The following is an 18,558-nucleotide window of genomic DNA, read 5'->3' on the forward strand; positions in this document are numbered from 1 at the left end:
ATTTTGGATATAATGGTAACTTTTGGTGATTTAGATGCTCAGTATTTTAACAAACTCCTCAAACAGAATTAATAGTTTTCAAATTCCCTCTGTGGTCACTATGGGCATTAGTGATGAAAAATTATACAACCGGTGAGTTTTCATCAAAGGGCGTGTCCGCGGTGTGACATCAACAATTTATGATTCGCCATGAAACAGGAAGTTGTTGTAATTTGTGTACAAGCTCACATGTGTACCAAATTTTACATGTTTGATAACAGTCCTAACACCATCTACTTTGCTGTAATGAACTACCCCTAGAAGGCTGGCAACATCCACTTCAAATCTCTATCAGACACACCTTAAGATATTAATGATGGTATGTTCTGATGCTTGTAAGTTTTCGTTAAAGGAATGTCCATGGTGTAGTGGCGAAGTTCCATGGTTCACCATGAAACATGAAGTTGTTGTAACTTCCCTGTACATGCTCAAATCTGTACCAAACTTTACACACTTGATAACAATCCCTCCCTGAATACATGTTCATGCCAATATTCAGTTATATTCATAGCACTACCTACTGCCAATGGGAAGTAAGCACTCTGTGACAATCATGACGTGATTTAAATTTAAAAAATGGTGTTACACACTTCATGTACTGGCCCATAATAAAATAGTGGATTTTCTCTCGAACCACATGGGGGACACAGGAAGTGACATTTAAGGCCTTTGTGCAGCGTCCAAAGTAATAGACAATTCAGAGCCATGTCAGCTGAGCTACAAGGGTCCGTCCAATGCTGCTTGAGGGCATCGCGAGGTTGTACGTCTGGACATGAGATACAGTATCTGTCACATCTACATATGCCTCGGTGAAACTTGCAGTGGGGTCCATGCTTGAGACGCATATAATATGTAAAAGTTCACTTCGTCTGACATGTGTGCAACATTTCATGAGTGTTCGAGCATGTTTAGGCTGTAAAAAATGCAATTTATTGGCAGAAGAAAGAAAGAAAGAAAGAAAGAAAGAACAAGAATTCCTTCAGTTTGCACCTTTCATGCTCAGGCCATAATGAAACCACTTTTATGTAATTCTTGTAGATCAAAGTGGTTCCAAGAAGAACTATTTCAATTTTGAAATAACTGCCTTCCCCAAAGCAACAAAAAAAACATCAGAACGAGCTTATGCTTTCAAGAAAATATTTATATTTGAAGCAGTCTGACACATAAAAGGGGTTATATGTAGTTTTGAAATGAAATTACTTATTATTAAATCACTTTTTTACTTCCTTTTTGTCAATGGACTGTAGCTTTTAGAAATGAACAACATGCCTGTTTTATCTGTTGCTTGGAACAGCCACTATTCTGCTATTAATGTGAAGGCACCGGGTCAGGATGTAGCCCTGTGCACGCTCCCAAGCCTCTCTCCAACTACAGCAACAACACTGCAGCTAACGACATGCAGTCCACTAACACCATAAAACAACCAGCTCCCAGCACAACACAGACTCCAACAGAAACTCCAACATAAACTCCACATAAGGATAGAAAACAACAATCAAGTTTATGTGCTGGAGCCCCCTCAGGCCAAACGATAATCAGTTTATGTTGGATGAAAACACAGTAACAACAAGCTCACCGCCTCACGCTAGCCAGTTTTTTTTATCCAGTTCAAAATACCATAGTTGTAACTTTGTGACTTCCACATTTCTTCACCAGCTAATGCAACCCATATTACTATCCTGTGTACCACAATATGTCAAAGGGTTGATTTTAGCCTGCAAGAAATTATGTAACAAGCAAATGTGGAGCGATTTGTTTACGCTAGCCTATTGTGATGCAGGGCAGGGGCAGTCAGCTAGGTTAGCACTGATCCAACACTGTTTGCTTCCTAACGTTCAATTTAGAGCTTCTCTACCATCTCAGTCTTACGTATGTGACCCACATAATATACAATGATGCAACATAACGCACAGGAAAACAACACAGTGGAAGAACTAAAGTTATTTACTAATGTAACGTTACTTATTGAGGTTTAACAGTTATAAAGTGTGGTATCAATCTCATTATAATATTCAGTCTAGCTCACTAACCTTTACGTTACCATCCAATACATTTAGCTGTGCTCACATTGCTGAGCCTCCAGTGACAGATACACAAATAGTATGAATGTTAGTTACTGAAAAGCAGACAGGCGAGCTAACGCCAATGTTTCACGTCGGCTAAATGCATTAAATGTGCCATGATCATGTAACAAGCATAGATTAGTTCAACCTCAAGCTGATAAAAATATTATTGTAACGTTGCAGTGGGAGTTTACTTGAATTTCCAGCATGTTGTGTGAAGCTGTCTCCCGGTGTGTCTGTATATAGCTGTTTTTACACTGCTTTATTTTCTGGGAAGATTGTGAAAATATGTCCGCTGGCTGGCTGGCTGAAAGATAACTTTACAAAGCCAAAAAGGGGTTTGATTTTTCCTGCCTCTGTGCCAAGAATGTTTAAGTAAAAGAGCCTGAACATGTCTGTGTGAAAAGCCACAGCAGCATGCCGGTGTTTCCGCATCTATTACAGGATCTCTGAATGAAAGTGGTTGTATTTCGGATTATGCTTTCTCATGAGTTTGAGCCGAGCACGCGTACAAGCACAAACCTGGTTGCAATTTTAAAACCGCACTGCTAGTGGCCACTGAAAACTACATATTACCCCTTTAAGGAAAATGTTTATGTCCAAATAAGACAAACAATTAGAGAAAAATTAAATGGTTGCGCAATTGCATAAGCAAAGAAGCGTGACTTACCTAGATTGCTCTTACATTACGATATCATGTCTAGAGTTTTGGATTTAAGCAAAATATCATTTTACTTTTTCTCCCCAGATTCATAACTTGCTTCTATAAGTGGCTCATTTGCATAAGCAAACAGCAATAATGGGATGGGACAACCTTTGTGGGAACCACTCTCCATGGGGAAGACCTTTGAAGGTTTACATTTTTAACCACACTCACTTTTAGTGCAGAATACTAAAGCATATAATAAAATCCTCTAAAACTTAAACTTGGTAAGTCCAATTACATTTTATTTTATATTATTTATAATATTATGTCCAAGCACTGCAAATAAATACTTTTACAGAATAGTATTAAATAGATTTTTCAACTTGGGACAGTTCTAGGTTGGTGTTATATTAATTAAGGTCTCATAACTAGACAAACTTTGCAAATCGGACTTAAAATTGTGGCTTAAATCCTAGTTCACACTGCCAACTCAGCATCCACATCCAGCCAATGAGAGCAGGCAGCTGGCAGAGCAGGCAGCTACTTTTTCACTACAAAACACTTTATACTCACCTCCAACTCTCTCTGTAGCACAAACAATCCGTGCTGCCTGCATGTGCTAATCCAGTTTTTTACTATGAATCATATCACAACTGCCTTTACAGAGTTGATTCTATGTTTTAATAAAAGTAATCGGGCAATGTAGGAAGGCAAGAGACATGTATATATGGAAATAATCTGAAAAATAAAGTATACCCGTTTCTGTCAGATGGAAGTACCTCCAGTTACTCAGAGCTACCAGAGCTTCATGATGATAAACATAAGTCCAGTCCGAGTTCTGAGGAAATGCAGGTTCATAACAAACACTCCAAAAGTGCATAAAATTATATAAAAATGTTTTCCTGTTGCCTTAATTATGAAAGTTCACTTGAACTACTTTAGAACTATTTGTATTTTTTAAACATAAAAGTAAAATATATGTTACTGGCCATAACAGTAAACAGAAAAATATTTCAAAGAAATGCTTACAGCAGCTATAGGTGGTCTGTTTTGAATTGAATGAATGTGTAGACTGGCTTGGAATGACATTAAAGCATCATGGCTCATTGACAGTAGACATAAACCATTGTCTGTTGCAAGTCACATTCTCCCTAGATATTCAACATGACAACATTATTGTAATAAATAATAAATAAACTTTGGTTTGAACATGCGGCATTATATACTATATTGTGTATGTGTTTTTCATCCTTGCAAGAAAATGCAAGCTTTCTATAGCTGTGCACTTGAGAAAGGTTTGTTTTCTACTCCAGCCTTCTCTGCTGCAGTGCTGGACGAACATACCTGCTTAGAGCAGAATTTACAAAATACCCAAAGTAGGAGCCATTTCTCAACTTATTTTTCTTCCAAACCATGCAATGAAGTTGAATACATATGCATAATAAAACCCTGTGGCATGATAAAAGGCCAAAAGCATTTGTTTTCATTGCACTTCCACTAAAAAGTTATATATATATATATAATATATTATTCTTGATAGGTACAGCATGATGTCATTATTTATTGTAAAATCGATCAGTTCTGTTTATCAGCACTGTACCTTGTACACAGTAAAATACTTGCTGTAGAATTTATTTCTTGCTTCCGAATTAGTACTCCCTTGTTCCTCATAGTTTGGTTTTCTTCTGCTGTACCTACATGTACAAGTACCAGTATAAACTGTTAAGTAATTTGTAGGCTGTCTTATACAGTGCCCACCTTTTTCCACTCAATTTAACTATTTTAATCATAAGAAGTTATCTTATGGACTCCAAATATGCACCCCCTTCGATTTTTGAAGGAAAAGAAGATTAAGTTCCACATTTATTTCAGCTGTTCCACACAAGATGTCTCTGTTGGAAGAAGGCAATTTTGGTATATAGCCTCTTCAGTGAAGTAAGTCATTCACATTATGATACATGCCTTTAAGCATGACAAAAAAGCATTTTCAATCTACTACACAAACATATGGTACATATATCAAGTTTTACTGACAAAAGTAATGGGATGTGTAATCCCAAGATAATAAAAATAAAAGTTTAAAAAGAAATAAATTAAAAGATCTTGCTCAGCTTAGATATTAGGACTAAAACAATAAATTCCTAGTCAATGGCATACAGTTGATTACATTTACAAAAAAATAATAAAAAATTATGTTTAATATGTTTCATGGCTTATGTTTGCTAAAATGCATTTGATGCATTTTACATTATGTTGTATATGTTATTTAAACATTATTAAATTAATATGTGTATTATGTCCTGCCCCCATAGGCTGTGCCCTCATGGGTGTTGTCAAAAATTAATGTCAGAGAGCATGCAAAAGGGATGACATAGCCCTGCATATAAAATTAGGAAACCTTGTTTGAAGAATAGAAACAGTTCTGAGGGGAGGACCGCAGTTATGGGAGCATTTCTAGACACATATTTCCTCTTGTGTGTATACCATATCTTTTTTTGTTTCACTTTATACTCAAGCTCTGCGTCTGCCTCTCTTGCCACATCTTGTAAATTGTGGAGAAAATTTTATCTTAATGAAATGCACAAGCCTGGTGACGTGGTTCTAGGTGGGCTGTTTGAGGTCCACTACACCTCTGTCTTTCCTGAGCGGACATTTACCTCAGAACCACAACAGCCCAGCTGCAAAGGGTAAGTTTCAGCATGGATCAGATTATGTTGTATGCTCTGAGTATTTATATAAGGAGGAAAATGTGGCTGTGCTATAATGCATATGAAACATGGCAGTTTAAGTGTTACTGTCAAAATAATAAAATCATTTTTTTGTATTTATCTAACCAGTTCTCACAGAGCCATATTCCTTTTTAGGGATTAATAGTCATATGTTGTGTTTAGTTTTGACCCTCCAGGGTTCAGGCATGCCATGACCATGGCTTTTGCTATTGACGAGATCAACAAGAACTCCAATCTGCTACCTAATGTGACTCTGGGATACAGTCTTTATGATAACTGTGGTGCACTTGTTATTGGATTCAGTGGTGCATTATCATTGGCAAGTGGTCGGGAAGAGCAGTTTCTGCTTCAGCAAAACTGTTTAGGAACCCCACCAGTCCTTGCGATTGTGGGAGATCACTACTCAACATTTTCTATCGCCACCTCCAATGTACTGGGTTTATACAAAATGCCCATTGTAAGTTTCTTTTCTTCTGTATCTTGTATTGTTGTATTTTTAATGTACCACATATTTTCATCGTTAAAAGTAATACATTGGCTCTGACTTGTATGAGATGGGTAACTTGTGTGCATTAAAATGTTTCTTTACAGGTGAGTTACTTTGCCACTTGTTCTTGCCTGAGTGATCGGCAACGGTTTCCATCCTTCTTTAGAACAATTCCAAGTGATTCATTTCAGGTGACACACAAAATTAAGAAATATGTTTCAACAGCAGTACAGGAAGGTTATTAAAAATGTCCTTTATGAAACAAACCTTTTCTTAACTCTTAATGTATTTAATTAACTGTGATTCTGTTGTGAAATGTATATAAATAATACATGTATGTAAGTTATAATTATTAGAAGTTATTTGTATATGTCACTTTAAAAGAATACTAGTCTGTGCTCTAATGACTTTACACCAATATATCCATTTAGGTGCGTGCTATGATTCAGATTCTAAAACGCTTTGGCTGGACTTGGGTAGGCCTTATTGTCAGTGATGATGACTATGGACACCATGTTGCCCAATCCTTCCAGTCTGACCTGGCTCAGTCTGGTGGAGGTTGTCTTGCCTACTTAGAGGTTTTGCCCTGGGACAGTGACCCAAATGAAGTCAAAAGGATTGTGCATTTGATCAAGACATCAACAGCTTGTGTGGTCATGGTGTTTGCACACAAGATCCACATGATTCAACTAATGGAAGAGGTTGGAATTAAAATACAATATAATAAGAAATCCATCATTTTAAGAATTGTAACAGGATGTGTTCATTTGTTTGTCCAAACTGGAAATCACTTTCCAAAATCATGTCAGTTACTATCAGTTACAAAAAATATTTATAATAGCAAATTTCAGTTCTAGTTAGACTTCTAGACATCTTCAGGTCAAATTGTGTAAAAATGTTTGATAATGTGAACTGTACATACGTGAAATATTTCAACTTGTCAGAGAGTCAGCTTGACAATAACACTGCTTGAAATTTGTTGTATGAATACAATTGAGGGTTTGCATCACTGTAAATGCATGAAAGGACCATTTCCAAACAATTAAGGGAATATTAAAATGATTCCAATATTTGGATAAAATTGGTTAGATTATAAAGGGAATTTCACAACAATCTGAAGCTTGTTGGAATGCTTTTTGAGAAAGCCCAAACCACCCTTTATACAAGAAAAAAACGTAGTGCTAGTAGTGTTATTTAACTGAATTGATGGCAAGTACTCCTTTTTTAACATAGATGTCCAGTATGCAGACCCTGTGGTTAATAAAGCACATTTTCATTTATAATGTTCTTACATCTATGCTTATGGGAGTAAATAAAAAGGCAGAGGAATTGTTGTAGACGAGTACAATGTATTTTTTCAACAGAAGTCTGAAACGTGTTAAATAATGCAATGCACAGGTGGTAAGACAAGATGTGAAAGGCCGACAGTGGATTACAAGTGAATCCTTGACAACGGCTACTGTGCTCCAGACACCTCGCCTAATGCCATACCTAAACGGCACACTGGGCATTGCCATCCGTCGAGGAGAAATACCAGGGCTCAGGAAATTCCTCTTACAAATATGTCCTGACCAAAATGGCAACAACAACAATGGGAAAAACATGGTAAGAGTTCAATTTTACACTTTAAAATTGCACTTTTTACACTCTAAAATTGCAATAGTAATATATTGTAATATCTGTTAATACAGACTTTTTAATATATTTCAGGTGAGACAATTTTGGGAATACACATTTCAATGTAAATTTGATCCAGCAGGATGGGTGGAAGATGGGGGAGCACTATGCACTGGACAAGAAGATATTGAAAATGTGGAGACTGAGTTTTTGGACCTTTCTAACCTCAGGCCTGAGTACAATGTTTACAAGGCTGTGTATGCTCTGGCACATGCCCTTGATGACATGCTGCAGTGTGAGCCAGGTAGAGGACCTTTCAACGGACACAGCTGTGCCACTTTGCAACGCCTGGAGCCATGGCAGGTGTGATATCAGTTTACACTCTAATTGTTTTTGTTTTTAAACCGGTGCTACACCTTGAGGTACTTACTGAATTTAATTTTGAGTATAAAAGTTTATGAAAAAAGGTACAATTCAATTATTATCTTTCAAAAGTAAAATATTTAATACTAGAAGTAGCAAGATAAAACACATTCCCATTTTGTTTTGGAACAGGGATGACTGATTAATGCTATAAAATAAATTGCATAGAAAGATAAAATGTCACAATTCTATTGTAAATCATTTGAAAAATAGAAAATAATTCTGTTTGGATGGAGTCTGTTTCTGTTTTCTTTAATTTATTGTTTCTATCATACATTTGCAGCTTGTACATTATTTGCAAAAGGTCAACTTCACCACACCATTTGGTGATCAAGTGTCATTTGATGAGAATGGTGATGCCTTACCAATCTATGATATCATGAACTGGCTCTGGCTCCCTGATGGAAGAACTAAACTTCAGAATGTGGGTGTGGTTAAGCGGTCGGCCTTCAAAGGGGAAGAACTCACAATTGATGAAGACAAAATCATCTGGAACTTTCTGTCGAAAGAGGTAATTTCTGCATTTTCAGACTGTATTTTTGTTGCCTTTTTGGACTGTTGATCTTAGCAGTGTATTATATTAAAGAGTGACAGATTTATTTTTCTCCCTTTAGCCACCTCATTCAGTGTGCAGCGAGAGCTGTCCTCCAGGTACTCGCATGGCCACAAAGAAAGGCGAACCTGTGTGCTGTTTCGACTGCATCCCTTGTTCTGAGGGAAAGATCAGCAATAAGACTGGTGGATGTTCATTTTTCAATATTTTTAATTTACTTTATGGATATTATGTACTGTAAAGATTTATCTCACAATCGTCCCTTTTTTGTCAGACTCCACGGAGTGCATCATTTGTCCTGAGGATTTCTGGTCAAGCCCCCAGCGTGACCAGTGTGTTCCGAAGAAAACAGAGTTCCTCTCCTACCATGAGCCTCTGGGTATCTGCTTGACATCCACCTCTTTGCTGGGCACATTTATCTGTGTTGTTGTCCTGGGCATCTTCACTTATCATCGCCGTACACCAATGGTGCGCACTAACAATTCAGAACTGAGTTTCCTGCTCTTGGTGTCACTTAAACTATGTTTCCTTTGCTCACTGCTGTTTATTGGACGTCCCAGTGTGTGGACATGCCAGCTGAGACATGTAGCATTTGGGATCAGCTTTGTGCTTTGTGTCTCATGCATTCTGGTGAAAACCATGGTGGTTCTGGCTGTGTTCAAGGCCTCCAAGCCAGGAGGTGGAAGCAATCTCAAATGGTTTGGTGCTGTGCAGCAGAGAGGGACAGTTTTTGTTCTTACTTGCATTCAGGCGGCAATCTGCACTGCTTGGATTGTCTCTGCCTCACCAGAGCCTCATAAAAACACTCAATACCACAATGACAAGATAGTTTATGAGTGTGCTGTAGGGTCTACAGTTGGTTTTGCAGTGTTACTGGGTTACATTGGCTTACTGGCTATCCTTAGCTTCCTGTTGGCATTTCTGGCAAGGAATCTTCCAGACAACTTCAATGAGGCCAAACTCATCACTTTCAGCATGCTGATCTTCTGTGCTGTGTGGGTGGCCTTTGTCCCTGCTTATGTCAACTCTCCAGGCAAATATGCAGATGCAGTGGAGGTATTTGCTATCCTGGCCTCCAGTTTCGGCCTCTTGGTGGCACTGTTTGGACCCAAATGTTACATAATCCTGCTGAGACCAGACAGGAACACAAGGAAAGCTATCATGGGTCGAGGGACTACAAAATCATAAAATTAGAATTTACTTTAGAGGTCAGTTTATCAATTAACTGTTAAGCATGGACAATACATTTTCACACAAAATGCAAATGAGAAATCCATGTCTGATCCTAGTATTTTGTCAGTCTATGCATGCCACACACTTCGGTGAAGCTAGGAGGCTCAGCCAGAACGTCAAACCAACCATTTTTATCCATTCCAAACACACATTCAACACCAAGCATATAAATTAACTTCACAACATAAATTGCTCTGAAATCACTGTACATGGCTGCAGTTATTGCCATCCAGACATCCCTCATATAATCACATCCACAGTCCGACCACTCTAAAGAAAGCTCAGCTCCATCTCTGATCAGCTGTGTAACTTGTATCACTCAAATCTCCGTCCACTGGCTGACCCATAGGAGCTACAAACATCAAATACATCAAACGATTCGTCTGATTAATACGAAGAGAAAGAGCCCACTCTGTTCTGAAGTTGAGGGCTTTTAAAGCACAGGAGTGCTTTTGGTGATAGGAATATTGACCAATAATCACTGTTTTTATCAATATTTCAATGTTTTGGAAGCTTTATGTTATTTGGAATGTGGTAGTATGGACAGAAATAGTGTTTTGAAGAGAACTCCCAATAAAAGTAAACAGTAAATATGGCCAAAACATTTTGAAAAATTATGTAATAACTGTTGTATATTAGTTTCTTGTCATCAAATTTGCAGTTTCAGCTGTATTCCAGGTGTATTAAATGATATTCAGTTGCATTAGAATCAGTTGGATGATGGTTTTGATGGAGCTATTGCTGCTAAAATATAGATACCAGGCGAGGATGAAAATATCATATTTTCCTTTATTGCATCTCTATTTAGTCTTTAATAGAAAAATAGGTTCATTTTCAGTTGATTCATATTCCTTAGCTGCTGACCTATCAAAGGAGACCAGAATTATACATCTATGCCTAATCATTGCAGAGTTATTACTTATTCATTTTGGGTATGTTATTTTAGGTGTTTTTCCTGGAAATAGGTGTCTGTTTCTAAGAGGTTAATCTTATTCAGTCTGTATTTTGTACAGTGATCATCACCAGACAAAACTTGAAACAATAATGTTCATAAAAGTTTGTCAAAAATATATTACTAATGCTTGTTTTGTCTGATCATTTATTTTTACATTTTGAGATTTTTTAGGATATGCTCATATGAGTTGTATTTGGAGGTTGGTTAAAACAACCTATGTTGTCGTTTAGGTTGGAAGACTTGTTGCCCTGTCATGTTTTTCCTTTCAGAAATTCAAATCCTTGGCGCCAGATCGAGATTCATATTCAACACAGTCCCCACTATTTTCAGCCACCATCTTCAACTAAACTCATGTACTCAGGATGGAGCTGATTCAAAGCTTTTCACACCTTGTATAGCCTACCATTTCCCTACCTTTACATCATACCTGTACCAGCATTATTACCTATCACATTCAATTCTCTAAATAAGAAAGTTTACCATCCAAGTTTACATCAGCAGTATTAACTTTCTTGTCGAACTGTTGACCACAATTCCCCCATCTTCCATTTGTCAATCAGTATGCTAATCAAAAGAATTTGTACCTACTGGAAACACTTACCTCTGACAGCTAACCTCCTCACCTGATGCAGTCAAACCCTTCTTGTGGTAGACCTATCCTCTTCCATCAGTCTCAACTCCAGACACTCTTCAATCTCAAACGAAGCAGGACTGACCAGCTTGGCCTCTCTCATCCAATATTTTACGTCCACCTAAATTCATATTTGAGTCCTTCCAAACCTATCCACAGGTCCATAAACTGTAGAATAATTCATGACACTTTTCCACAAAGTCGGGCAGACTTGAAAACAGCCTTCTGGTTCCACCACCGTCTGCACAAATTTGGTCCCGGACAGGTATTTTACCAAAACTATTACAGTCTTTCCACATCAGAGCCGTATCCACCCTTTTAACCAAACCATCAAAATCCTTGGACATTGGTCATCACAAGCTTACTACAGCTACATCCACAGCAACCACATCCAAAGAGCCAACTCCCACCTAGTCAATCGCTACATGAAGTTTCCTTTTGGGGGATGGCGAGGATCCCAGCTTGAGTCTCAATCCCTTGGTTCCCTGACGCCTTCAGGCCCATAATCGGTCCCCATTAGACCCCTCTTTCATCCCCTTGTACTCAACCCCATTTACCCCTTCACCAGTCTAACTGTCATTTGAATTAAGTAATTTGTATATAAATGTTATGGTCTTTCTTAGTAAAGTTATTAATTGTGTGGTGTTTGTAGGTAAAAATATAAATGGTATGGGATTTGTTAGTGAATCTACAGATAAACACCATAACAGATAAAATAAGAGATAAAATTGGATGGTCAAGTGTGTAGAAACAACAATGTCAAATTTCTTACACATCCTTAAAAACAGAAACATTATCCAGGATCAAACAATTCATCAATTTTAATACCACCACCATTTAATATACAGTATGCTGTCCTGCCCTGATGTCAAAACAGAAGACAGTTAAAAGAAGAGTTTTTAACACAAAGCTTCTTCTATAAACCATGACTATGCAAATGCCAGACATTATACAGAAATAAATACAAGACATGTTTGTATATTTGTATTCAAAGTTATATTTCTAAAGCCTGCATGACGATTGTACGTTTCATTATAGTATACTGCTGTCATCTAGTGGACATTTGATTAAACTTGTAATTTGTTTAGCACATTCCACATACTGGCTGATTTGTTTATTTAGTGAGTTTTATTTGTGATGCTTGTCACACACACAGATTTGGTATAATACTCAGTACAAAAATGTGTATCTGTTCAGGTTTTAAACTGCAGAGCGATTCGGTAAAATGTTACAACAAGGGAAGTAGATGTTTTACAGGAAGGTGTAGACGTACATATAAAAGTGCACAAATTAATGGCTCAATACAAAATAAATCTCAAAGGAAATGAATTTTAGGCCCTGCCCTACTTTTGCTTATGCCTTGATGTGGTGTGGTGTGCAAGATTAACGATACTGAGAGTCAATAAAAGAACTTGACGTACCAATAAAACTTCATGACGGGTTCAAACAGGAGAGAAATCATGTGGCCATTTTTCAACTTGTTCTCGCTGATGTATTTCATGTTGTTGTGTTCCTACTTTTCTTCTGCTGTGTCCTCCCTCTTTTATTCCTCCACCTGCCAGATACAGGGACAGTTTCATCTAAATGGGATGCACAAGGCTGGAGATGTGGTTCTAGGTGGGCTGTTTGAGATCCACTTCTTTTCTATTTTTCCTGACCTGTCTTTTACCTCAGAGCCACAACAGCCTACCTGCCACGGGTGAGTCTGTCAGGGAAACAGCAAAAAGCAGAACCTAAGGAAAATCACTCCAATTAGCATAATGTATTTTTCATAATCAGATGTTACTCTGGAAGAATTACATTGTGTAGTTATGCTATTTTAAACATTTTACTTTGTTGCACAGTTTTATTTTATTATTTTAATTGTTGCTATTTAACTGGCTTCATTGTTTGCAAAATATGAAGTTGTGCAACATGTACATGTTTGCACCGTTACAGTATCATGTTGGATGGTTCAATAATAAACAGTGGTATTTTATGTTTCAGTTTTGATGTCCTAGGATTCAGGCAGGCTCAGACCATGGCCTTTGCTATTGATGAGATCAACAGAAACTCCAACCTGCTACCTAACGTGACTCTGGGATACAGTCTTTATGATAACTGCGTCAAACTAGGAATTGGTTACCGTGCAGCCTTGTCCTTAGTCAGTGGTCAAGAGGAGCAGTTTATATTAGATGAGACATGTGTAGGAACCCCTCCAGTCCTAGGGATTGTGGGTGATTCTTCCTCTACCCGTTCTATTGCCATCTCCAGTGTCTTAGGTTTGTACAGAGTACCTATGGTAAGTTTTGCACCATAACATTTAATAATTAATTCATATCATTTTGATTTAATTTCAATTTTAATGTGAATGTAACCAACTTTAAAAATCAACCTTAAGAAAAAAGAATGTTTTTAGGAAGTACACTCTGTGTCTTTCACAGGTGAGTTACTTTGCCACATGTTCCTGCCTAAGTGACAGGAAAAAGTTTCCATCCTTCTTTCGGACCATCCCAAGTGATGCTTTTCAGGTGACAATCAGCAAAATGAAAATCCATTAAAGAACGCCTTTGCAGTTAAACATTTATCAGAAAGAACATCCCTGTACCGCAATAAAATATGTATTTCAGTGAGAGAACTCGCATTTGAAATGATAGTGAGAGTTTGGCATCCAGGCTCCAACCTCATTACTCTTAGCAGATTACATACAGATATTAGGGAGTGATGAGCAAATATCTTAGCTGGAGCATATAACGATATTTACAGTGCTGTGTGTATATATAGCAGTGCAGCTCGAGCTGACTGCCTGAACATAGCCCTCATGTGTCGCTCCATCCCTTTTGTGTAATACCAGTCACATTTTGTGTCATTGATAGAGTTGATTGTTGTCAGATATCAAAGCTGAGAGGCAATAATAAACATGGTCTGTTGTGAAACATGTTTAGCAGGGTCTCCACTGACAGATTATTTCAGCCTGTGCACTAATCCCCCCACTCTGTATTCACTTAGGTGCGTGCTATGATTCAGATTCTAACCCACTTTGGCTGGACTTGGGCAGGTCTGCTGGTCAGTGATGATGATTATGGACTCTATGCTGCCCAATCCTTCCAATCTGACTTTGTTCAGTCTGGTAGAGGTTGCCTGGCCTACTTAGAGGTTTTGCCCTGGGGCAATGACCCAGCTGAATTGAGGAGGATTGTGCATGTGATGAAGAAATCTACAGCTCATGTTGTCATTGTGTTTGCACATGAGAGTCATATGATTAACCTCATGGAAGAGGTTGGGCTTGAAATAGAACTAACCATACAATGCTTTATTTGTCAAACTAAAATATTTATGCTAGAATAACACATTAGTTTGTAACAAATAAATTTAATTGAATACATCCTACCGCTTATTTGTTAGTGGTGCTGTTAGCGGGGCTTGATTGTGAGATCACTTGCTCAAATTACACTGAACTCCAGTTATGACAAAATGCACAATATGCAGCATCACTTTGCTCATAATACTATGTAAACACAGGATTGCATTTGTATATGAATGACTAAGAAAAGCGATAAACTTTGTAAAGTGAGTGTAATTCAGCAGACTACAGAGTATGTTAGTGGCATGGCAGTATAAATTTACATATTTGGTATCATGCACAGGTGGTGCGACAGAATGTGACAGGTCTGCAGTGGATGGCCAGTGAAGCCTGGACAGCAGCGACTGTGCTCCAGACCCCTGACCTCATGCCTTACCTGGGTGGCACAATGGGCATCGCCATTAGTCAAGGAGAAATAGCAGGTCTCAGGGAATTCCTCTTACAAATACGCCCAGACAAACAACACAACAATGACTATGGAAATAACATGGTGAGTAGTATTAACCTTGCAATCTAAGAAAAATTGCAACAGCAATATATTGTGATTATTTCTGTTTTTTAATGCATTTTAGGTGAGGCAGTTTTGGGAATACACATTTCAGTGCAGATTTGCACCACCTCCAGCCGGTTGGGTGGAAGCTGGAGGAGCATTATGCACTGGACAGGAAGATCTAGAGAATGTGGAGACTGAGTTCTTGGACATTTCAAACCTCAGGCCAGAGTATAATGTGTACAAGGCTGTGTATGCACTGGCTTATGCCCTTGATGAAATGCTGCAGTGCGAACCAGGGAGAGGGCCTTTCACCGGGCACAGCTGTGGAAATTTGCAAAGGCTAGAACCATGGCAGGTGTGACATCAGTCTATACTTACGCCTGTGCTTTGTTATTTCTCACTGACTAGCATTTAGGCTATAGGATTTAATACAAAACTATGAGATTACCCATCTTAAAGAGCCAAACAGATAGCTTTTATGATTTTCCCTACTGCTGGGTGATAGCAGTGGAAATTATTATCAAGTCAGAGACCACAACATCTTGCCACTACGTATATGGAGATGTCTTCATATATTCAGAATTGCAGTATGCAGTGTGATTATTTAACACTAGGCACTGCTGTGTTCACTATAGTTATATAGGATTATTTTTTATCCATCCTCTTTGGTTTTCCTAGCAGTGTATATTATTTTCAGGCCAGAGACCACATTATCTTGACACAGATATGACTTTACTTCAGATTAAATGCTTTGTTGAAATTGTTGTTGTAATCAGAGGAATTCATTTTCATCTGTCCTCTTGGGTTTTCCTTATTCTGATATTTGTAGCTTGTATATTACTTGGAAAAGGTCAACTTCACCACACCATTTGGTGATCACGTGTTGTTTGATGAGAATGGTGATGCCTTACCAATCTATGATATCATGAACTGGCTGTGGCTCCCTGATGGAAGAACTACACTTCAGAAAGTGGGTGAAATGAAGAGGTCAGCCTTTAAAGGTGAAGAACTCACAATTGATGAAGACAAAATCTTCTGGAACTTTGAATCAAAAAAGGTTGCTTCTGACACTTTTTGCCCATTGTATAACTCATGAAGTGTAGTGTAAATAGTACTGAATAACAGCTATTTATTTTTCTCCCTATAGCCACCGCGGTCAGTGTGCAGTGAGAGCTGTCCTCCAGGTACCCGCATGGCCAGAAAGAAAGGGGAACCTGTGTGCTGTTTTGACTGCATCCCTTGTTCTGAGGGAAAGATCAGCAATAAGACTGGTTAGTATTCACTTCAACACATTGCTGTTTGGAGATATGATATAAAGATGTGTCTCAAGACATTCTCCTTTTTCTCAGACTCCACTGAGTGCATCAGTTGTCCTGAGGACTTCTGGTCCAGCCCCCAGCTTGACCTCTGTGTTCTGAAGAAAACAGAGTTCCTCTCCTACCATGAACCTCTTGGCATTTGCTTGACATCCACATCATTACTAGGCACATTTATCTGTGATGTTGTACTAGGGATCTTTATCTATTATCGCAGCACACCCATAGTACGCGCCAACAATTCGGAACTGAGTTTTGTGCTCTTGGGGTCACTTAAACTATGTTTCCTTTGCTCACTGCTGTTTATTGGACGTCCCAGGCTGTGGACATGCCAACTGAGACACGCAGCATTTGGGATCAGCTTTGTGCTTTGTGTTTCATGCATCCTGGTGAAAACCATGGTGGTTCTGGCTGTGTTCAAGGCCTCCAAGCCAGGAGGTGGAGCCAGTTTGAAGTGGTTTGGTGCTGTGCAGCAGAGAGGGACAGTTATTGTTCTTACTTCCATTCAGGCAGCAATCTGCACTGCCTGGATTGTATCTTCCTCGCCAGCTCCCCATAAAAACACTCAATACCACAATGATAAGATCATTTATGAGTGCGTAGTCGGGTCCACAGTTGGTTTTGCAGTGTTATTGGGTTATATCGGCTTACTGGCTACCCTCAGTTTTCTGATTGCATTTATAGCAAGGAATCTTCCAGATAGTTTCAATGAGGCCAAACACATCACTTTCAGCATGCTGATCTTCTGTGCTGTGTGGGTGGCCTTTGTCCCTGCATACATCAGCTCACCAGGCAAATATGCAGATGCTGTGGAGGTATTTGCCATCCTGGCCTCCAGTTTTGGTCTCTTGGTGGCACTGTTTGGACCCAAATGTTACATAATCCTGCTGAGACCAGAGAGGAACACAAAGAAAGCTGTCAGGGGTCGAGGGACTACAAAATCAAAACATTAGAAGTCAATCAATGAATCTGATTCAGTCTGTATTTTGCATTCAACAAATGAAACTTGAAGCAATAAAGAAATATTAAAAATAAATAAATTTACTTAGGCTACTACATAGAAAAATAAATAGGTTCATTTACAGATGATTCATATTCCTTAAAGAGTTGGTATTATGCTCATTTTCAGGTTCAAAATCCTATTTAGGGGTTGTACCAGAACAGGTTTTACATCGTTTAATTTTCAAAAAACACCATTTTTTATATACTGCACATTGCTGCAGCTCCTCTTTTCACCCTGTGTGTTGAAGGCTTCGTTTCAGTTATGGAATTGATCTTGTCTCTAAATGATCTTTGTTGGGAGTTGCACATGTGCAGTTCCTAGTTAAGGACTACTAGCCAATCAGAAGCAGAGAAGGGCAGGTCAGCGAAAGGCCGGTAATAGCCAATCAGAAGCAGAGAAAGGCGGGTAGGCAAAAAGACACTAAACAGCTTCGATTCAGCTGTAGGCTACATGTTGCCGACCTTTGGCATGTACTACGAAGGGAACTGAACCTACTCAGAGTTAACTCTGGGTTATCAGGCAAACTCAGGGTTGAGAAACTCTGCCTACACTAGAGTTAAACGGTACTACGAAGGTGGATAAGATTGGATAAGATTGGTTAGTTAGGTTTCTTCTTGTAAATTTCCTACTTTAATCTACGATTTTTTTTTCTCGGTTATTACCCCTCACCCTGGCTCCACACGTAAAATAATCTATCTAAATATGCGAAAACACTTAGGAGAATTCAATTATAGACTACAGATGGGCTACATCTAAGAAACTATTAATTAAGATTTCCTCTCTAAAATCACTAGGCTGCAGGGCTCGCTGTCTGAATGTAATGCTGTTGTGTTCAGAACTTCATTGCAACCGCAGTGGAACAAATCAGGATGAAATCTAAACATATTTTATGAAGTGGTGTGTATTAATATCCTACTTCTCATCATTAACACTGAGTACAGATGTGGTGTGTAGTCCACGTGCAGGGTAACCTCGAGTTAACCACAAACAAAAACCTGCTCGGAACAGTTTAGAGATGCAGCGTAAA

At 38.5% G+C, this 18,558-nt stretch overlaps 1 protein-coding gene across 1 annotated transcript; it reads left to right on the plus strand.

Moving 5' to 3' along the window:
- The first annotated feature begins 4,446 nt into the window (after positions 1-4,446).
- Positions 4,447-17,481, plus strand: LOC119882454 (extracellular calcium-sensing receptor-like). Its single transcript, XM_038692499.1, has 16 exons — positions 4,447-4,454; positions 5,265-5,435; positions 5,640-5,934; positions 6,069-6,155; positions 6,396-6,665; positions 7,363-7,569; positions 7,675-7,944; positions 8,288-8,515; positions 8,619-8,742; positions 8,832-9,025; positions 13,800-13,886; positions 15,003-15,209; positions 15,292-15,567; positions 16,042-16,269; positions 16,360-16,483; positions 16,562-17,481. The coding sequence occupies exons 1-16, from the start codon at positions 4,447-4,449 to the stop codon at positions 17,479-17,481; spliced, it is 3,696 nt and encodes a 1,231-aa protein (XP_038548427.1).
- The last annotated feature ends 1,077 nt before the right edge of the window (positions 17,482-18,558 follow it).

Source organism: Micropterus salmoides, unplaced genomic scaffold (assembly GCF_014851395.1).
Source record: "Micropterus salmoides isolate LMB-PRFRI ecotype aquatic unplaced genomic scaffold, ASM1485139v1 Ms_hic_scaffold_3, whole genome shotgun sequence".
NCBI classification, from domain to species: domain Eukaryota; kingdom Metazoa; phylum Chordata; class Actinopteri; order Centrarchiformes; family Centrarchidae; genus Micropterus; species Micropterus salmoides.